Source organism: Pagrus major, chromosome 11 (genome assembly GCF_040436345.1).
Source record: "Pagrus major chromosome 11, Pma_NU_1.0".
Lineage (NCBI taxonomy): Eukaryota > Metazoa > Chordata > Actinopteri > Spariformes > Sparidae > Pagrus > Pagrus major.
This window is the reverse complement of record NC_133225.1, coordinates 1807230-1823457: the sequence shown is the minus strand read 5'-3', so window position 1 is coordinate 1823457 and position 16228 is coordinate 1807230. Positions and strand designations below refer to the sequence as shown.

The 16228-nt window shown below is 45.2% G+C and overlaps 1 protein-coding gene across 3 annotated transcripts in view; it reads right to left on the bottom strand.

The window, feature by feature from the left end:
* The window catches only part of pik3r3b (phosphoinositide-3-kinase, regulatory subunit 3b (gamma)), a 185707-nt gene extending 172414 nt beyond the window's left edge, over positions 1 to 13293 (bottom strand). For 2 of the 3 annotated variants that reach the window (XM_073476040.1, XM_073476043.1), the window contains exons 1-2: positions 13184 to 13293; positions 11617 to 12845 (exon numbers count right to left, since the gene is read on the bottom strand). In XM_073476040.1, coding sequence (XP_073332141.1) covers positions 11617 to 11968 — 352 coding nt within the window. In that variant the 5' untranslated portion in view covers positions 11969 to 12845; positions 13184 to 13293. Of the gene's footprint in view, positions 1 to 11616; positions 12846 to 13174 lie in introns of all 3 variants that reach the window. The other variant, XM_073476042.1, reaches the window with a different exon arrangement.
* Between the last annotated feature and the right edge of the window lie 2935 nt (positions 13294 to 16228).

The following is a 16228-nucleotide window of genomic DNA, read 5'->3' as shown; positions in this document are numbered from 1 at the left end:
ACACACACTCACAAACACACACACTCACAAACACACACACACACACTCTTCCTCTCTGTGTACCAGCGGTGCCAGGCTCTACACTGCTCTTCTCGTCAGTTCAAAAACCAAAAACAATGGGTCGATTGAGAACAGTGGTTTGGTTTACGATAGGTGTGTGTGTGTGTGTTTGTGTGTGTGTCTGATCCCTCTAAATCTGCTGCTCTGTATGACTCTTACAGCCCAGTTCATCTCCCTCTGTTAGCACTGGTTCACATCAACGACTAAACTCATGCAGCAGGACGGCGACGGCCTGTCCTCAGACCTGACATCCTGTCTGGATCACGGCGCCATGTTCACTTGATGTTGAGCAGTTCTGCTTCGGCCCAGTCCAAAAGCATCTTCAGGTTCAGATCATGATTGCTTTGGGTTTCTCTGCCTCGTCCACCTGGAACTCACCAAGCACCCGTCCTTATCTGCTTCACATCGGGGAATTTAAACCCACAAACCATTCAACTGTCTGTTTGTTTTTTACATTTATTTGTGCTGATGTTAACTATCAGCTCTGCCAACAAAAACATCAGATACCACAGACTTGGTTCGTCAACACAGCATGCAGAGCGCCTCATATCCAAACGATTGCCAGTGACTCTTATGTAACACACGCTGTTCTCTTCAATAACTCAGTGACTGCTCGTGTCTTCTTATTGTTTCATGGTTGATATTCAGGAGGACGTGTTGGTACGCTTGTGTCTCTCTCATTGCATTAACAGCTCCACCACTCAGCTCGTCACCTCGCTAATGGATGAGGAGTGAATAAGAGAGAGTATACCTCCGCTCTGCTCTTTAACCTCTGGGAGCAGAGGGCAGTTCGTGCCTTCATCACATCAAACCTCAGAAATCATTTTGAGTGGAGGCAGTTAAGCTGCGTCTTTGTTTAAAGTCGAGAGTAAACGACGGAGTGAGCTACAGAACAGATAAACAAAGACACATTTGAACTGTTTTAATTAATTCAGATTATACACCCAGCTAAGGTTTATTATAATGTTGCTTGAAGGTGAAAACAAAATAAAAATGTTAATGCAACCACGAGTAATAAACAAAAGATGTTTTCACAAGCTTCCACATATGCAGATCCTCTTTTTATGAAGACATTAAGTAAAAATGTGTTGTAATTGCCCTTTTAAACTGCTCATTAATACCAACACTGCAGTAACGCATGACTGTCTCTGAGACACAAAAACGAGCTGCTTAAATTATCTTTACGGCGCCGACGACTGCTGAAATTAAAGCGGTCAGATGACTTGTGCCCGAGTCTATCGAGAGGCTTCAGAGGGCATTAAAACGCAGCGAGGAGGAGGAGCAGGCCGTAAAAAGCCGCCTGGTTTTATAGGCGCCCATAAACAGGCTGCAGGACGGGGGGGGGGGGGATACGGGAGATGAAGCAGATCTCGCCTGGTTAGAGCGATTTTCTTTCACCCCTTCATTCCTTTTTAAACATAAAACCTGGTGCCGACTCGCTGCACACGAATCAGGGACGGAGACGATTTACAGGCAGAGTCGCAGCTCGTGGCGGCTTCTGGTTCATCATGAAACTCTGCAGGAGGAGCGACACACCGTCTGATGTTTGTTTCACAGCTTCAAACAGGTTTGAGTTTTAGGAAGCATTTTAATTTCCCTGCAGTTACAGCAGGCGAGGCTGCGAAGACGCTGAGGTCAGGTGTTTTTAACGATTTATTATCTGTCAGTTCTCTTCTCAGTTAATCAGTTAGTTGTTTGGTCTGTAATGACGAAGTGAAAACGTCAATCAGTGATTCCCAAAGCAGGAGATGACGTCGTCTAATGTCTTTGTTTTGTCCAGAACCCAAAGATGTTCAGTTCACTGTCACAGAGGAAAAAAACCGGGAAATATTCACATTTAACAAGCTGAAGCTTTTTAATTAATATTTAAATTCCCAGAGACATGTACTGTTTGAGTGCACTGAAGTCATTTAGACAATAAAGTTTATTGTTCAACTGTATTGTTTTATTCCGCCTTCATTTCATATCTTCTGTTTGACGGATCACAGCAAGAAACGTGTTTATCAGCCGAAAAAAGACAAAGCTTGTTTAAACTGCCAACAGACCAGTTTTTTGCTTTAAACAGATCATTATGAAGTAAACTGTAGCTTTAGAATAATAATGACACTATCATCACTCTCACCGCGCTCAGCACAGTCTCCTGGGAAAATGACGGCTGTGGATCCAGTCAGGCTCGACCCGTTTCTATCTGCTGTCTCTTCTCCAACAGACTGAATGAAACTCAAGTCGTTGGTATTTGCTCCTCTGATCCGGTCGTCTTGCGACCGCAGCGCCAGCAATGATTCTACTTCCAAACACTAGGGGGCGATGACTTGTCTGTTCCCACTTCAAAAAAAATGTGCAAAAAAAATATTTGATCAGAAAATTCAGTAAATATTACATAAAAAAATCAATCTGTCAATCTTATCACACGATCTTCACCAGCAGATGTCACCTGCCCAGTAGTCATGGATATATTATAGATTTTCAGCTGCTTCCCGTCTGCGTCGGATGAAATACTGAGCGTCAAAATAATTTTGAACGTCTACAACATGGCGACCTCCATCTGCTGATGAGGATCATGTTAAAACCTGAATGGACCGTGTGGCGGGAGTGTTTTCTCAGGTAAAGACTGAAATGACGGTCAGGAAAGACGAGGAAGATAAAGAAAGAAATGAGATTTAAAAAAGAGACGCAAAGACAGGACAGAACAGAGAGACTATTTTCTAGACACAAATAAATAATCAATACGTCCTGTTTATGCGCTGTTGGCGTGCACGTGTTGTTGTTGTGTGCTTATGCTTTTTATTGCTGACGAGTAAATCCTCCCCAGCTCAGCAGGAGAAGCTCCTCGGCTCAGTGCAGTGATTCCAAGGCCAATTAGGCAGCCAGTAAAATAAAAGCTTTATTGACAACGGCTCTCCCTGACGGGCCGCCTCGCTCAGCCTCCTCCCGCTGACCTGCACCTCTCACACATGTATTCCCAGAGCTGCAGGCTGCAGTCTGGATCTGCAGTTTACCACAGTGTACAGGTGGGTCACCGCCGAGCAGCATCAAAGAATTAAAGCGCCGCATCCCGGCGGTCTCCCAGGATCCTCTGCTCCTGTTTTATTCATGGCTGTTTATTTGTATCACCCTCTGCTTTCACTGAACGACTCAGCAGCTTCACCCTATTCATCAATTTAACACAGGCGCTCTGTGGACCTCCGTAATTGACTTTCAAAACAGGGACGATAAATCTCACCTCCTCCACAAACAATAGCACTTCAGAGATTAAACACATTAGCATGCAGCAGTGGTGACAATAAAAATAATCCTCTGCATGTGAAAAAATCTGGCTTTTAATTGTCATTTTTGCTCACAGAGTATAAAGTGGAACAAACACAAAGACGAACACTATGAGTGCTCGTGGTGAAGGAGGTGGAAACGTTAAAATGGGAATTTTCATGCTTTCAGATCAGCTCGGAAGAAAAAGACTGAAGACAAATCTAAATCCAAACAAAGTACTATCTGTTCATCTCCTGCATGTTATAAGGCTGCTATTTGTTTATCTACTGTGTGTGTGTGTGTGTGTGTGTGTGTGTGTGTGTGTGTGTGTGTGTGTGTGTGTGTGTGTGCGTGTGTGTGTGTGTGTGATGGGGAGTAAACTGCAGACTGTCTGTGCTGCAGCAGTTTAAGACGCTCGTTACGACATCCTAATTGGCATGCAGCCCTGGCACGGGGGCTCTCCAACACACTGCATCGCAAAGCACTGCAATGCCCACTTTTAGTGTGTGTGTCGGTGTGTGTGTGTCTGTGTGTGTGTGTGTGTGTGTGTGTGTGTGTGTATCTGCGTCCCCTAAATAAGTCTTTATCTTAAAACAAGTTGAAAGTGCCAGCAGAGTGAGATTATTTCAAACGATTCATCCGATAAAAACAGATCTCGTTCTAACAGTTCTGAGTCTGGTTACTGACGCCGGTGTTTTGATCGGAGGTCAGCGGCTGAGCCGGAGTCAGGACAGCGCTGTGGAAGTGAGACTCTGCGTGATGAAAACAGTTCAGACGAGTTGCTCAGATGGAGGAGAATCAAATCAAAGACAGGAGAGGAAGAGAGCAGCAGCCAGAGGATGTCCTGCCAATTCACAACTCCACATTTCCACATGGGTGACACATGTCATCTCCAGCAGGACACACACGCACACACACACACGCACACACACACACACACAAAAGAAGGTCAATGTATAAATATGCGTGACAAGGACTCATCCTGTTTAGTTTCAAAGTGACACGACTGTGAACTGTAACGTACAGATGAGTAAGTCGAGAGAGTGTGTGTGTGTGTGTGTGTGTGTGTGTGTGTGTGTGTGTGTGTGTGTGTGTGTGTGACTCATATGAATATAAATGAGTTTTATTTTTTTAATTAATTCTTAAGTGTTACTTTGTGCGACGCTTCTCAAATTCAGCCTTCAGGGCTCCTGTCTGTCAGAGCATGAGAACATTCAGGCGGTTTGAGTCGGGTCCTGTGGTTCTGACACAGAATGAAGCTGATGTGCATCTGATACTCTCGGGTTCTTTTCATTGTCCAGTTCCAGAGAAACGGGCCGGCTGCAGCTGATGTGAGCCAACACGGCTGACAGATTTGGACTCTCAGTCTGGCACAGCGTTACCGTCAGTCTGATTAGATGCAGAGGTTGATCCTGATCCCAGTTACATTATTACATTTTCTGCATCAAAGCTGGCTCAGAATCTTTTTGATCTGATTCTCTGAATGTAAGAAAATCCAAACTGTAAGTCCATCGTCAGCAGCAATTTGTCAAAAAACTTTTTTTCTTTCTGATTGCTCACTTACAGAACACATAACTCTCTAAATCCTCTAATAAAGATCGTCTCTCTTCAGCTGTTTGATTTCGGGCTGCAACTAACCGTTACCTTCATTATTGATTAATCTGCCAATTATCTTCACGACTAACTGATTATAAATAGTTTAGTCTGTGAAAAGTGAAATGATCTTCAGCTACTGTGATAAACTACAAAAGAAAACCAATCAGCAAATCCTCACGTTTAAGAAGCTGAAACCAGCAGCGGTTTGACTTTTCAACTTGGAGATGACAGAAATGATTCATCAGTTTATCGACTGATTGATTAATTGACTGATTGTCACAGCTCCAATTTTATTTCATCTTTTGCCGCCTGTGTTTCTGCTAAATGGAAAAACGGACAAATTTCATGTCGGATTTTTAACCTCTATTCCTGATTCGTATCAATTTCTTCTGTCACACCGGCCCTTTGTGTCACCTCATCCTCACTATGAGTCATAACGGCTGAATCTCTCCACAATAACAACACTCACACATCCGTACAGCATTTACACACACACACACACACACACACACACACACAGAAAGCCATTAGAGTCCAAAGAGCAACCAGTGCAGCTAAATATAAACCTACAAATGAGCCCGTTTAGCCCGGTTAGCTTGATGCTGCGACCATCGATCCCCGGGACTCATCGCACAGCGGCGAGCACAGAGCTGATCACAGGCTCCCGCTGCTAACACACACACACCTCGCCAAACACACACACACACACTTCCACAAACTCGTCATTACACAGTCACAGTGCGAGCCCGGCAATTACTGCTCTGTGTGTGTTTCTGCCGCCTCTTCTCTCACAGTCATTACCCGGTGCTGCAGCGTTTCATCGCCTCCCTGATCACATCGATCCGCTGCTCCGCTCAGCGCCGACGCTCCGCTGAAGACACGGAGACACTCGAACAGCCCAACGCTCAATTAAAAACTGTGATTGCTATCGACAGCTTCTGTTTGATATGCATGTGTGTGCGTCAGAGCAGCCGGTCTGATGGTTCTGATGTTCTCTTTGTCCAGGATCATCTCCCATGTCTCGTTTATATAATCAGTTTGTGGGTCAGTACTTTAAGCACTTTCCCTTCATTACAAGAAAATACCATTCTGTACAGCTCTGGTTTCATTTTGGAGTCGACTTTTTCAAGTTTTCATCGCCTTGCTTCAGCATAATCATGTGTTAAATGGAGAAGCAGATATCTGGCAGGGACTTCTCACAGATATTGATTTGACTTGTTAATATCGCTAATGTGCGCTACATCCTCCATCGTGGAGCGAGCCGACTGGCAGGACACAGCACAGCCTCTGCAGAGATGGAGGCCAGTTTGACAACAGAGAAAACAGTACTGAGGTGGTTTTGTTGCCAGGTTTGACTCCTGAGTCAGCAACAGAGTGTGGAACAAACCCAACCTGGAACAACAAATCAGAAACGATGTCCAGGTTTGGGTCGGGTCCAGTTGCATCAACTGACCTCAGTCGTTGCCACCTGGATGTAACTCCAGATCTGTAAGTGTGCAGCAACAGATACAAAATAAATGTATAGGTTTTTTTGTGTTATATCTCTGTGTGTAGAACAAACTAACAAATGCATGACACATACTCAGTGCTTCAGCTTACAGTCACTGCGTCAGGCTCAAGTCATGTTTGGATATGAAACACAAAATTGCTGCCAACTACAACTGCTAACGTAGTTGCAAGGCTAACTGAGCTAACTAAAGAGTTTCCCTCCGGGGGTAATAAAGTAAACTAACTACCTACTTTAGCCACAAAGCTACCGCAGCTTTCCTTCAGGAAACTCCTTAAAACACCTCGGTACTGTAACTGTCCTCCATCACTCCAGAGGCTGCGTACAGGCCCGGTCCAGAGGCTTTCACCGAGAGGCTGCTGGTTAGCAGCAGTTAGCACAAACTTTAGCAACAAGTAAAGTTGTCCGTCCACAGTTGAGGCAGAACTTCCTGTAATACGATCCAGTTTCACCCATATCAGTGGATAAAGATGTGTTTTACAGTAATTCGTGTGGCCCGGGGTCTTTCCATCTACACACCCACAGCAGCGTCGTAAAAATTAACAAATCTTTTATTGGATACAACAGATGTTTTCACAGCCAGTTGCAGGATGACTCATCAACATCTTTTTCTTGATTTCAACTTTGCCAGCTCAGCCTCCGTCTCTCCGTCCTCGTCCAACACTGAGTGTCTCTGCAGCGATGAAACGGAGGACGCTGTGTTACATTTGTTCTACCTGACCGAGCTCCTCCGATCGAAGCCTTTAGGCAGAACAAACCAATCACGTGCAGTCTCCTGGTTTTCATCTAATTGCATCCCTCATTTACATAAGAGAGGAAGAGAGTGGCGAGCTGCAGGGCTCATCAGCAGATAAAAGACGCTGGCTGCCTTATCAGAGCGGTGCAGTGTGCTGCCTGCGATCAGCCTGTTAGATTCAGCATGAACCCTGATTACCTGAACATTTGTCCCATACAGCAGCAGGTAGACGGTGATGAGGAGACCATCAGGGACTCATTAGCTTACTGTCATAATTAATGTTGTACGGAGCCGGCAAACATCGCCCCTCAGGGAAGGGCAAGGCGTCAGGTTGGGAAGCGTAGGAGGGCGTTCACAATCGCACGGTGTCAGATAGTGTTACACATTGATTAGTGCTATGAGCGCTGGTAGAGCTGTTACATATCACACCTGATTTAATCTCTGTGGCAAAGCGGAGCTCAACTGTTCAGGACGACGAGAGGAAGAGAAATACAGGAAGAGTTCAAATCTTCTAAACTTCAGACGAGAACCACGAAGTTATTAACCAACACTCTTCTCTAACTTCCCCTCACACACCAGATCATCATGATGCTTCTCCAGAATACTACGTCTGAGGCTTTGAAGCTTTAATGTTAATTTACTTATTTGTTCTTTGCCATTACTGTATTTATGAGTCTAACGATGGACGAGGACGAGGGGAGACATCAGCAACTGTCCTCCACCTCCAAGGTCTTTAAAGTCAAGTAGACGAGCGAGAGCAGAAATACTCCGTCGCTAAAAGCACCATATGTTTACAGCCCATTCACCATTTAATTGGCTTTTAAATCAAATTAAGTAATTAAAAAAATATGATAATCAAAACTCTCCAGCTTCTTAAATGTGAATATTTTCTGGTTTCCTTTCCTCCTCAACTGAAGATCTTTGGGTTGTGGACAAAACAAGACGTCTTCGTGGGCTTTGGGAGACACTGCTCAACATTTTTCACCAAACAACTGATCGATCAATGAAGACAAATGTAGAGAAGCAGCAACGTCAGTAACTCGTGAGAGTTTGAGGACAAATATTGTCTGTCCTCTGGTTTGGTCTTCACCAACTCCTGAGAGAAACATCTGTCTCTCTGAGTCTCGTAAGAGTCTCGCATAGGGCAGGTCGTGTTCAGTGTGTTTATCAGTATACAACATGCAGCACGGTCACATGGAGGTCACTCGCTGACTCACTGCATTATATTTTATATACGACCTGGCCAGAGATCCCTGATCAATCCTGATCCAAGAACACTATAAAACCCTCAGCAGCGTTGTTCCATCCAGAGTGCTGAGAGGCAGCAGGGCGTGGCCGAGTGTCAGCAGTGATGGAGGCTGCAGATCAGCTCGCTTCCCTCTGCTCGGGCCTCCCCGTGCTGCTGCTGCTGCTGCTGCTGCTACTCGTGATTTGTGACTGCAGGAATGTGGCATGTCAGGCCAACAGTGCGTCAGCCAATCAATTATTCAGGACAAACACGGCCTTGTGTGGCTGCGGGATGCTGGATTGATGGAAGGATGGATGGAGGGGAGGAGGGACGTGACGAGTGGCTCAGCTAGCACACATGCTATAACTAAAAAGTATCAGCACAGCGAGCGGAGACGTATGGAAATGAGAACAGTATTTACTCGAGCCTGGAGCAGCGTGGATGTTTTTTTTTATATAAGACGGACCAAGCCCACTCCCATAAAACAGACGGGCAGCCAGACAATTAAAGAGAGCAGAGAGGCGGCGCAGGAAGGAGGGAACGTTACTCTGCGTTTGACCTATTTAGCAAATGACGAGCCGTAAACAACAGATCTGAACTCACTGTGCAGCAGACAGCCGGGCTCAAACCACCCCGACCCTGTAAAACACACTAATCAAAGCCTGCAGGCTTCAGAATAGATTTTAAAGTGGGGCAGCCTGTTTCGCAATGCTTTTTACATTTTGGGCTCAAGTCTCTCCCGTCCTCGTTACCGCCTGTTTCTGTCTAAATAAATCAATTCAGTCCTAAATAAATCATCAAATATCCAGCTGCCAGCGTCAGACACAGCTACAGTACACACTGCTCCAGCTGGAGTGGATGTGGAGAGATACTGTAAGAGATAATAAATACAAACACTGATTCAATCTTGGATTAGCCACAACATGAGTAAATTCTGAGAACTGCAGAGTCAATAAAGCAGATGATTATTGATCTGCTGCTCCAGAGTTCATGCAGCCGTTTATAGACTGTGAGAGAGAGGAGGGTGAGGAGGGTGAGGAGGGTGAGGAGCTTCATCCTCGACACACAGGAGTCCAAACACACCAAAGAATCAGACTTTAGCCGAGGCTTCAGCATTTAAAGCATCATTTTGAATAGAGCTGGAACAATTCACAATACGAGGTAATAAAAAATGTGATATATCAGCTGATAAACATGTTTTGTTGTGATCCCTCACATGTGGTTATGAAGCTATTTTGTAAAACATCTGTAACGGAGGGAGGATATTTTACAGACGAACATCACTGAACATGTTATTGTCCATCACGCCGAGCATCTTTACATTAATTAAATACAAACAAGCAGCAGATCTTCACACCTGAAACTTCACTGGAACGAGGTAAACAAACTTATTCACCAGAGAAAACAATGGTGGACCTGCCGTACATCCCATAACTGTAAACATTCACCGTCTGTTACCGACATTTCTACTTGGTCCCTGACATAAGTGATAACTTTGATGACCAAAGCTACTAAAATGAAACCCAAGTTATAAATTATAGGAGTCATTCCTGAAGTGCTTAATGAGTCGTTGAGGGAAATCCTCAGCGAAGGCTCGTTAACGACGGACCGCAACAAAATATGTCATCACATGAACCAAAACCAAAAAACTGCACTTCCAGATGGACATCTGTGATCACAGCCAAAACATGAAGAGGGAGCCGGACGGGACCGAGCTGATAACACTGTGAGCAGGAGCAGAGGATATCATTCGAGCCCAACTTGCCTCTGCAGGATATTTCCTAAAAGACGAACCTTACGGCCTGAGCTCAGAGAGGAAGAGGAGACACTGAGGCCATCATGTTTCATGCAGGTCTGGTTCTTGACGGAGGGGTTCGGCTGCCCTGGAGCTGCAGGATCAGAGTAGACCAGCTCGGCAGCAGCACAGCTGCAGGTGATCAGCCGCTCAGCAGCCTGATGAACAGGCCTGCAGGCAGGGCACCATCTACTATCATCAACAGTGCTCTGAGTCTGTGGTTTGTATACAAGAGGTAAATCTAATTAAAGGCTCGTTTGGTTTTTGTACCAACAGAACTGGATAGTAAATCGAATCTGCTTTGAGCTCCGTCAGGTCACCAACAGAGCCTTTCAACTCTAGCATGAACTCGAGCGTTATAAGTTCGCTCCACGCTGTCATTTTCAGAGTAAATACACTATAAGAACCTGGAGCTGCAGGCGACCTGGAGCCAATGACGCAAAAATGATTTGTGAGCACAGTTTATACAAATCGTAGCAGCGTACAGTTTCACAAAGTGCCACCCACTGGGGTTCTTGCAGCATGCTAACACACGGCTAACAAGAATAGCATTTGTTTTGATTAGTGGCACATGTCAAAATTAATTGTGTTGCAAATTGCAGCCTGTGTGCTGCACGCTGAACCGTCACCCTGGAACAACAACAACAACAATGGCGGACGATGGGTTTGTTCATGTTTGGGCGGCACCGCTGGGCCGCGTGCCAGACAGGTGTAAATAAAAAATGGTGGAGGAACAGGTGTCAAAGTACGATGAGTAAATAAATAATCAGTAACTATTATTAGTGTTTTTAAATGTACAACTTTTCAGTCTCAACGTAAAACTGCTGCCTTTAAATAAGCAAACATCAGCGAGAAGACTTTATATCTATAACACTTCTTACTGCCTGTCACGGGTCAGATTCTGAGTCGCTGGTTGGATAAGTCATGAAGCTAACTGAGGAGTCTCAGGAGACAGACGTCAGAGTAAAGGCTGTGTGAAGGTTGCAGGTCGGCCTTCTTACGATCATTGGCTCAGAGAGTTGTTGAGCTGCCGTAGACGGGAGAAACTTAAACTCAGCTCCCGAAGAAAAACTGAATGTTTTTATGTGTCGTCATATTTTGTGTATTTTTAGGATGTGTAACCAAAACCAATCAATCTGAGTCTGGTTGCAGAGGAGGGTCCCTCAAAGAAAACCTCACCATGTGTCCCAGAAACATTAGAGCCGGCCCTGACAGGCCCAAAGACAACCACAGACATCTGCAGCTCAGAACTAAATGTTCATGTTACGCAGCAAACGTGTCCTCAGATCAACTTCAATCTACTTCAAGTCGAGTCCTGAAGCGTTCAGGATCTGTGAAGCAAATGTTTCTGTTACAGTGAATTTCATGAGACGCTCTGTCCTGAAGAAACATCCAAACACAGAACCCAAACATCCACACGTGTTCGGCCCTGTTGGGGCAGCACTCACCTGAAGTAGCAGCTGCTCCAGGAGGCTGAGCCCCTCCAGTGGTCTGTAGCCCCCCGGGGGTCGGCGGCACCGGCCTGGGCCAGGATTTAGCCGCAGGAAGGCCGGTCCTCACCACGCCGACGTACTCCACAAACGTCCCTGGAAAGTCTCCCTTCTCCTTGGTCCTCTCGTTGGTGCCGTGCAGCCAGCCTTTGGGGCTCCGCTCGTCCCCGTCCTGGTAGTCCAGCCCCGGCACGGCCATCAGCGAGGCCTTGGGGATGGTGAGCAGGTCGCCCGGCTGGAGGCTGATGTCATCACCGCGCTCCCTCTTGTACTCAAAGAGCGCGCGGTACTGGAAACTGTCAGACGTCATGGCAACAGGAGTTCATAGGTCGTTCTAAAGCCAAAAAAATTCAGATGTCGCCTGAGATTCGCTGCGTTAAAAGTGAGATCAACTCTGTGAAAAATACCAAACGGACGCTCTGGTAGATAAAAATCCCTGAGGTGAAGCTGGAACTCAACACCTGAACACCTGCAGCGCCTGAGATCTGCTGTGTCGTGCTGACTGTGTCGTGATGACACGATGGAAATGATAAAAATCTGATCCCTGAGGTGAAATGTGACACTTTTTCTAGTCCTACAACTCCCTGAAGAGCAGGCCTGACCTTCTTAATCCAAAACTACAAGTCCTCCAGGTGCTGCTCTCTGCTGTGATACTGCAGATTTAGTTCAGTATCCGTGCAGCTCTTTAGAAATCCACAGTATAAATCCAAGCAGTCAGTCACAGCTCTCCAGTCTGAGGCCTGCAGGCTTTTCCGATCCAACTGGACAGACGGACGAACGAGCCACCACACTCTGCCTGTGAAGGGAGACGAAGAAGAGGAGCGGGAGGACGAGGAGGAGGTGGGGGTCTGGGTGGTGTGGAAACTGGATGGTGGCACAGTTTTCTAGGACGGGACGACCTCCAGACGATGCCCCAAAGCTTCTGCAGGTTCCTCGGATGTTAATGAGAAAGTGAACAGAGCCTGTTCACACACACACACACACACACACACACACACACACACACACACACACACACACTTCTACACACTCACACTCACACACACACACACCTGAGGAAATCCACTGCAGTGCAGATTTTGGCTTGTTATCCCGAGCGCCCCTGTGTGCACTCTGCTGTATGAAATCCTGCTGCTTCGCCTCTGTTGTCTGTGCAGCCTCCTGACGCAGACAGACACTCCTGCAAACTTTAAAATGAAGTTATGGGGTTAAAATCACACTCTTATACACAGTTATTAAGATTTAAATGCAAGAACATGATTATACAGCTGAGGTCTGAGGGCATTTTTTAAAAAAACAGAGATAAATTCAGGGCAGAACAGGATCACAGCATCAGTACAAGTCATAAACATGTGAGCATATTACAGTATAAGTGCAGTGGAGACAGTCCTGAGCTCTCTGCCTCTCAGGCTGACAGACTATCAGTCACAACGAGCGTGACGAGGCGAATCTGAACTTCAGACAGTGTGCCCGTCTGCCCTGCAGTCTGCTGCCCGCTCACACGCCTCAAACTCACCGCTCCAACCGCACAGACGAGCTCCAGCTCCTCCACCGACGCCTCGGCGCGCGAACCGTCCGCTTCGACACGACCCGAATCCCGCAGTGCGAGTCCAGACATCCGCGGAGCCCGTCAGGATAAACGGATGGCGTGGCTGGTCCCGCAGACAGGCAGCCTGCTCGGTGCTGTAGTGAGCGGCAGTGCTGATGTCAGTAAACCACTCCTCCCCCCTCCTCCTCCTCCTCCTCCTCCTCCTCCTCCCCCCTGCCGTCTGCAAATGATGCCAGGCAGCGGCGGCGGAGACGGGACGGCTCGGAGTGGCGCACCGCTGCCGCAGAACAGCGTGTGAGCCGGTTCCGATGCGCTTAATGTGTGAATCTGTCTTTTAATCTGAGTTGGTGTTATTATAAGACAGGCACGAGGTGTGTTGGCTGTTCAGAGCTGCGGAGAGGTGATGAATTATGTAACAAGTCTGTGACCTGGAAAAGAGTCGCTGCATGAGCTCTGTGCGTAAAGACGCATTTCAGGACATCAATAGAAAAATAAATGATACACAGAGGACGGAGGTGTGTGACACTTTGGTTGGGGGTGATGGAGAACAGTGCAGTCCCGGTAACTGTCTGGTGCGCACATGTGACGCAGCAGCAGACAGCGGCAGACTGCTGCGTCATCAGCTGCGCACATTTTGAGTCTGGAGCTGCGGAGAACATCCAGGGACAAAGTGTTCAGCAGGAGGCAGGAGAGGTGAGAGCCTCTGATCCCATCTGACTGTGTACTGAGATGAGTGAAGGCACCAGAGGAGGAGAACATCACAACATTATGACAAGTTATAATGCAGCTCCTTTCAAAGTAAAACACCACTGTGCGTCATTGTTTTATTCATTTTCTCTTTTTATGGAGTGATAAGCGATAAGATGTTTTCCCTTCGCCAATATTATGTTTTCCAAGTTGTCACAAACTTTATATATTGTATTTACTTTCTGAATCCATTAAAGAGTCACATTCTGCTAATTTTCAGGTTCATACTTTTATTTATGGGTCCTAGTAGAATAAGTTCACATACTTTAATTTCCAAAAAACACATTGTTTTTCTCATATGGTGCATCGCTGCAGCCTCCCTTTTCAGACTGTGTCATGAACGGTCCGTTTTAGCTACAGAGTGAGACATCTGGCCTCTGTTCAATCTTTAGTGAGAGCTGCACATGCACATTACTTAACGGGCAGGATGTAGCCAATCAGAGGCAGAGTAGGGCGGGGTATGCCGAGCAAAGTAGTGTGATCTAAAATAACGCCTCTACAGCAGTAGCAACAGTGTGCTGACTGACTGGAGTGTGTATATTTTATAATAAAAATATAAATATAAATATTTATATAACATCTGTTACATAATGACGCACACACGTTATGGAAGTAAAGACATCTCAGTTTTCTTACGAGCACATCGTCAGTTTTTGGACAATGACACAATTTCTTTGTATATTTTGAACATCAGCGTCTGATTAGAGTTGATCAAACTCAAATCAAATATAGAAACGTGCAACATTTAAACACATCATTTAAATAAAAGAATGCATGCTCATATTAAAATGAATCACATTACTGCAAACCAGTGAAGCTTTTGAAGCTTCTCGTCTATATTTGAATTGGCTTTATTCTGCAAACATAATCTTGTTCATGTGAAATCTCTATTTTATTTTCAAGTGGAACTGTTTTAATTACAGAAACACATAAAGACTGTTTTCGTCTGATGATTTTCCGAGCCAGGCACGCATGATCAAGCTCTCCAGATATTAATAGGAGTTTGAACGTCCCCAGAATAAAAATAAACAAAGTCACAGCAGAAATGATGATCTGGCATGAAAAGACAAAACACACTGAGGATTAAACTGAAGCTCGCCTGAGGTCTCTATATTTGCTGATATTTAGCAGCGTGAGAGACATTATTAAAGGATTAGTGATAAACTCAAACTGAAGTACTCTGACAGGACGAAATAGCTCCACTGCCACTTGTTGCTAAACGACTGTGTCTTATTTTACAGCAGGTAAATAAAGAAGATACAAGATGTAAATCAGAGTTAATGGAAGGTGTATTTTGTGACTTTAGATGGAGCTTTTCTCTACTTCCAGTCTTTTTGCTAAGCGTTAACAAATAATAACAATAATAATAATAATAATTATATGTTTCTTTAGGTTTTGTTAGGATGTCTACATGTGTCAAACATTTCCAAAAGTTTGCACAAAATAAAACATTTAAAGGAAAGATTTAAAAGCACCTCGAGACGGATGTGAAAATCAGAAATGTATTTAGGAACAAGGCCATTTAAGGCTTTATGAGTATTGTAATAAGATTTTAAAATCAATTGTAAAACTAACAGGAAGCCAATGCAAGGAGACGAGTACAGAGTTAATATGGTCCTGTCGCCTTTTTATCCCAGTAATGAGTCAAGCAGCGGCATTTTGAAGCCGCTAGAGACCGCTGATACCGGAGAAGAAGGCGTTGCAATAATCAAAATAAGAATAGATAAAAGTATGAACAACTTTTTTAAAGATCAGCAACTGATTAAATTGACCACGTTTTAGAAATTATCTGATAGAAACGTGACTGAACTACCCATGTTTACACCGAGAGAGTTGGTGGAGCCTTAAAGAAAGACGTCAGACTTTTACCGACATGTATAGCTGAGTGTCGTCGGCATAAAAGCGGGAAGACACACTATGATTTCGAATAACCGGGCCAAGAGGCAGCGATGGATGGAAAACAGAAGGGTCCCAAGAACAGAGTCTTGAGGGACGCCACAAGTCATGAGCCGTCAAAGAAATAAAGTTTCCTAGAACAACAGAAAAAGTTCTGTTTGAGAGATATGAGGCTTAGAGCCGCGTCTTTGATACCTACACAAGTCTTGAAAGCAACTAATTTTTCATAAATTACTCCAAAGCCGATTTATGGACATTTATCTTTGATGTACAAAGTATTTCTTTGTGATTCAAGCAAGTTGTGCGTGTCTCAGTTTGTCCGTCGTGACTTTTGAATATATTTTGGTGAAAAAATGCATCAGTCACTGTCGACTCATC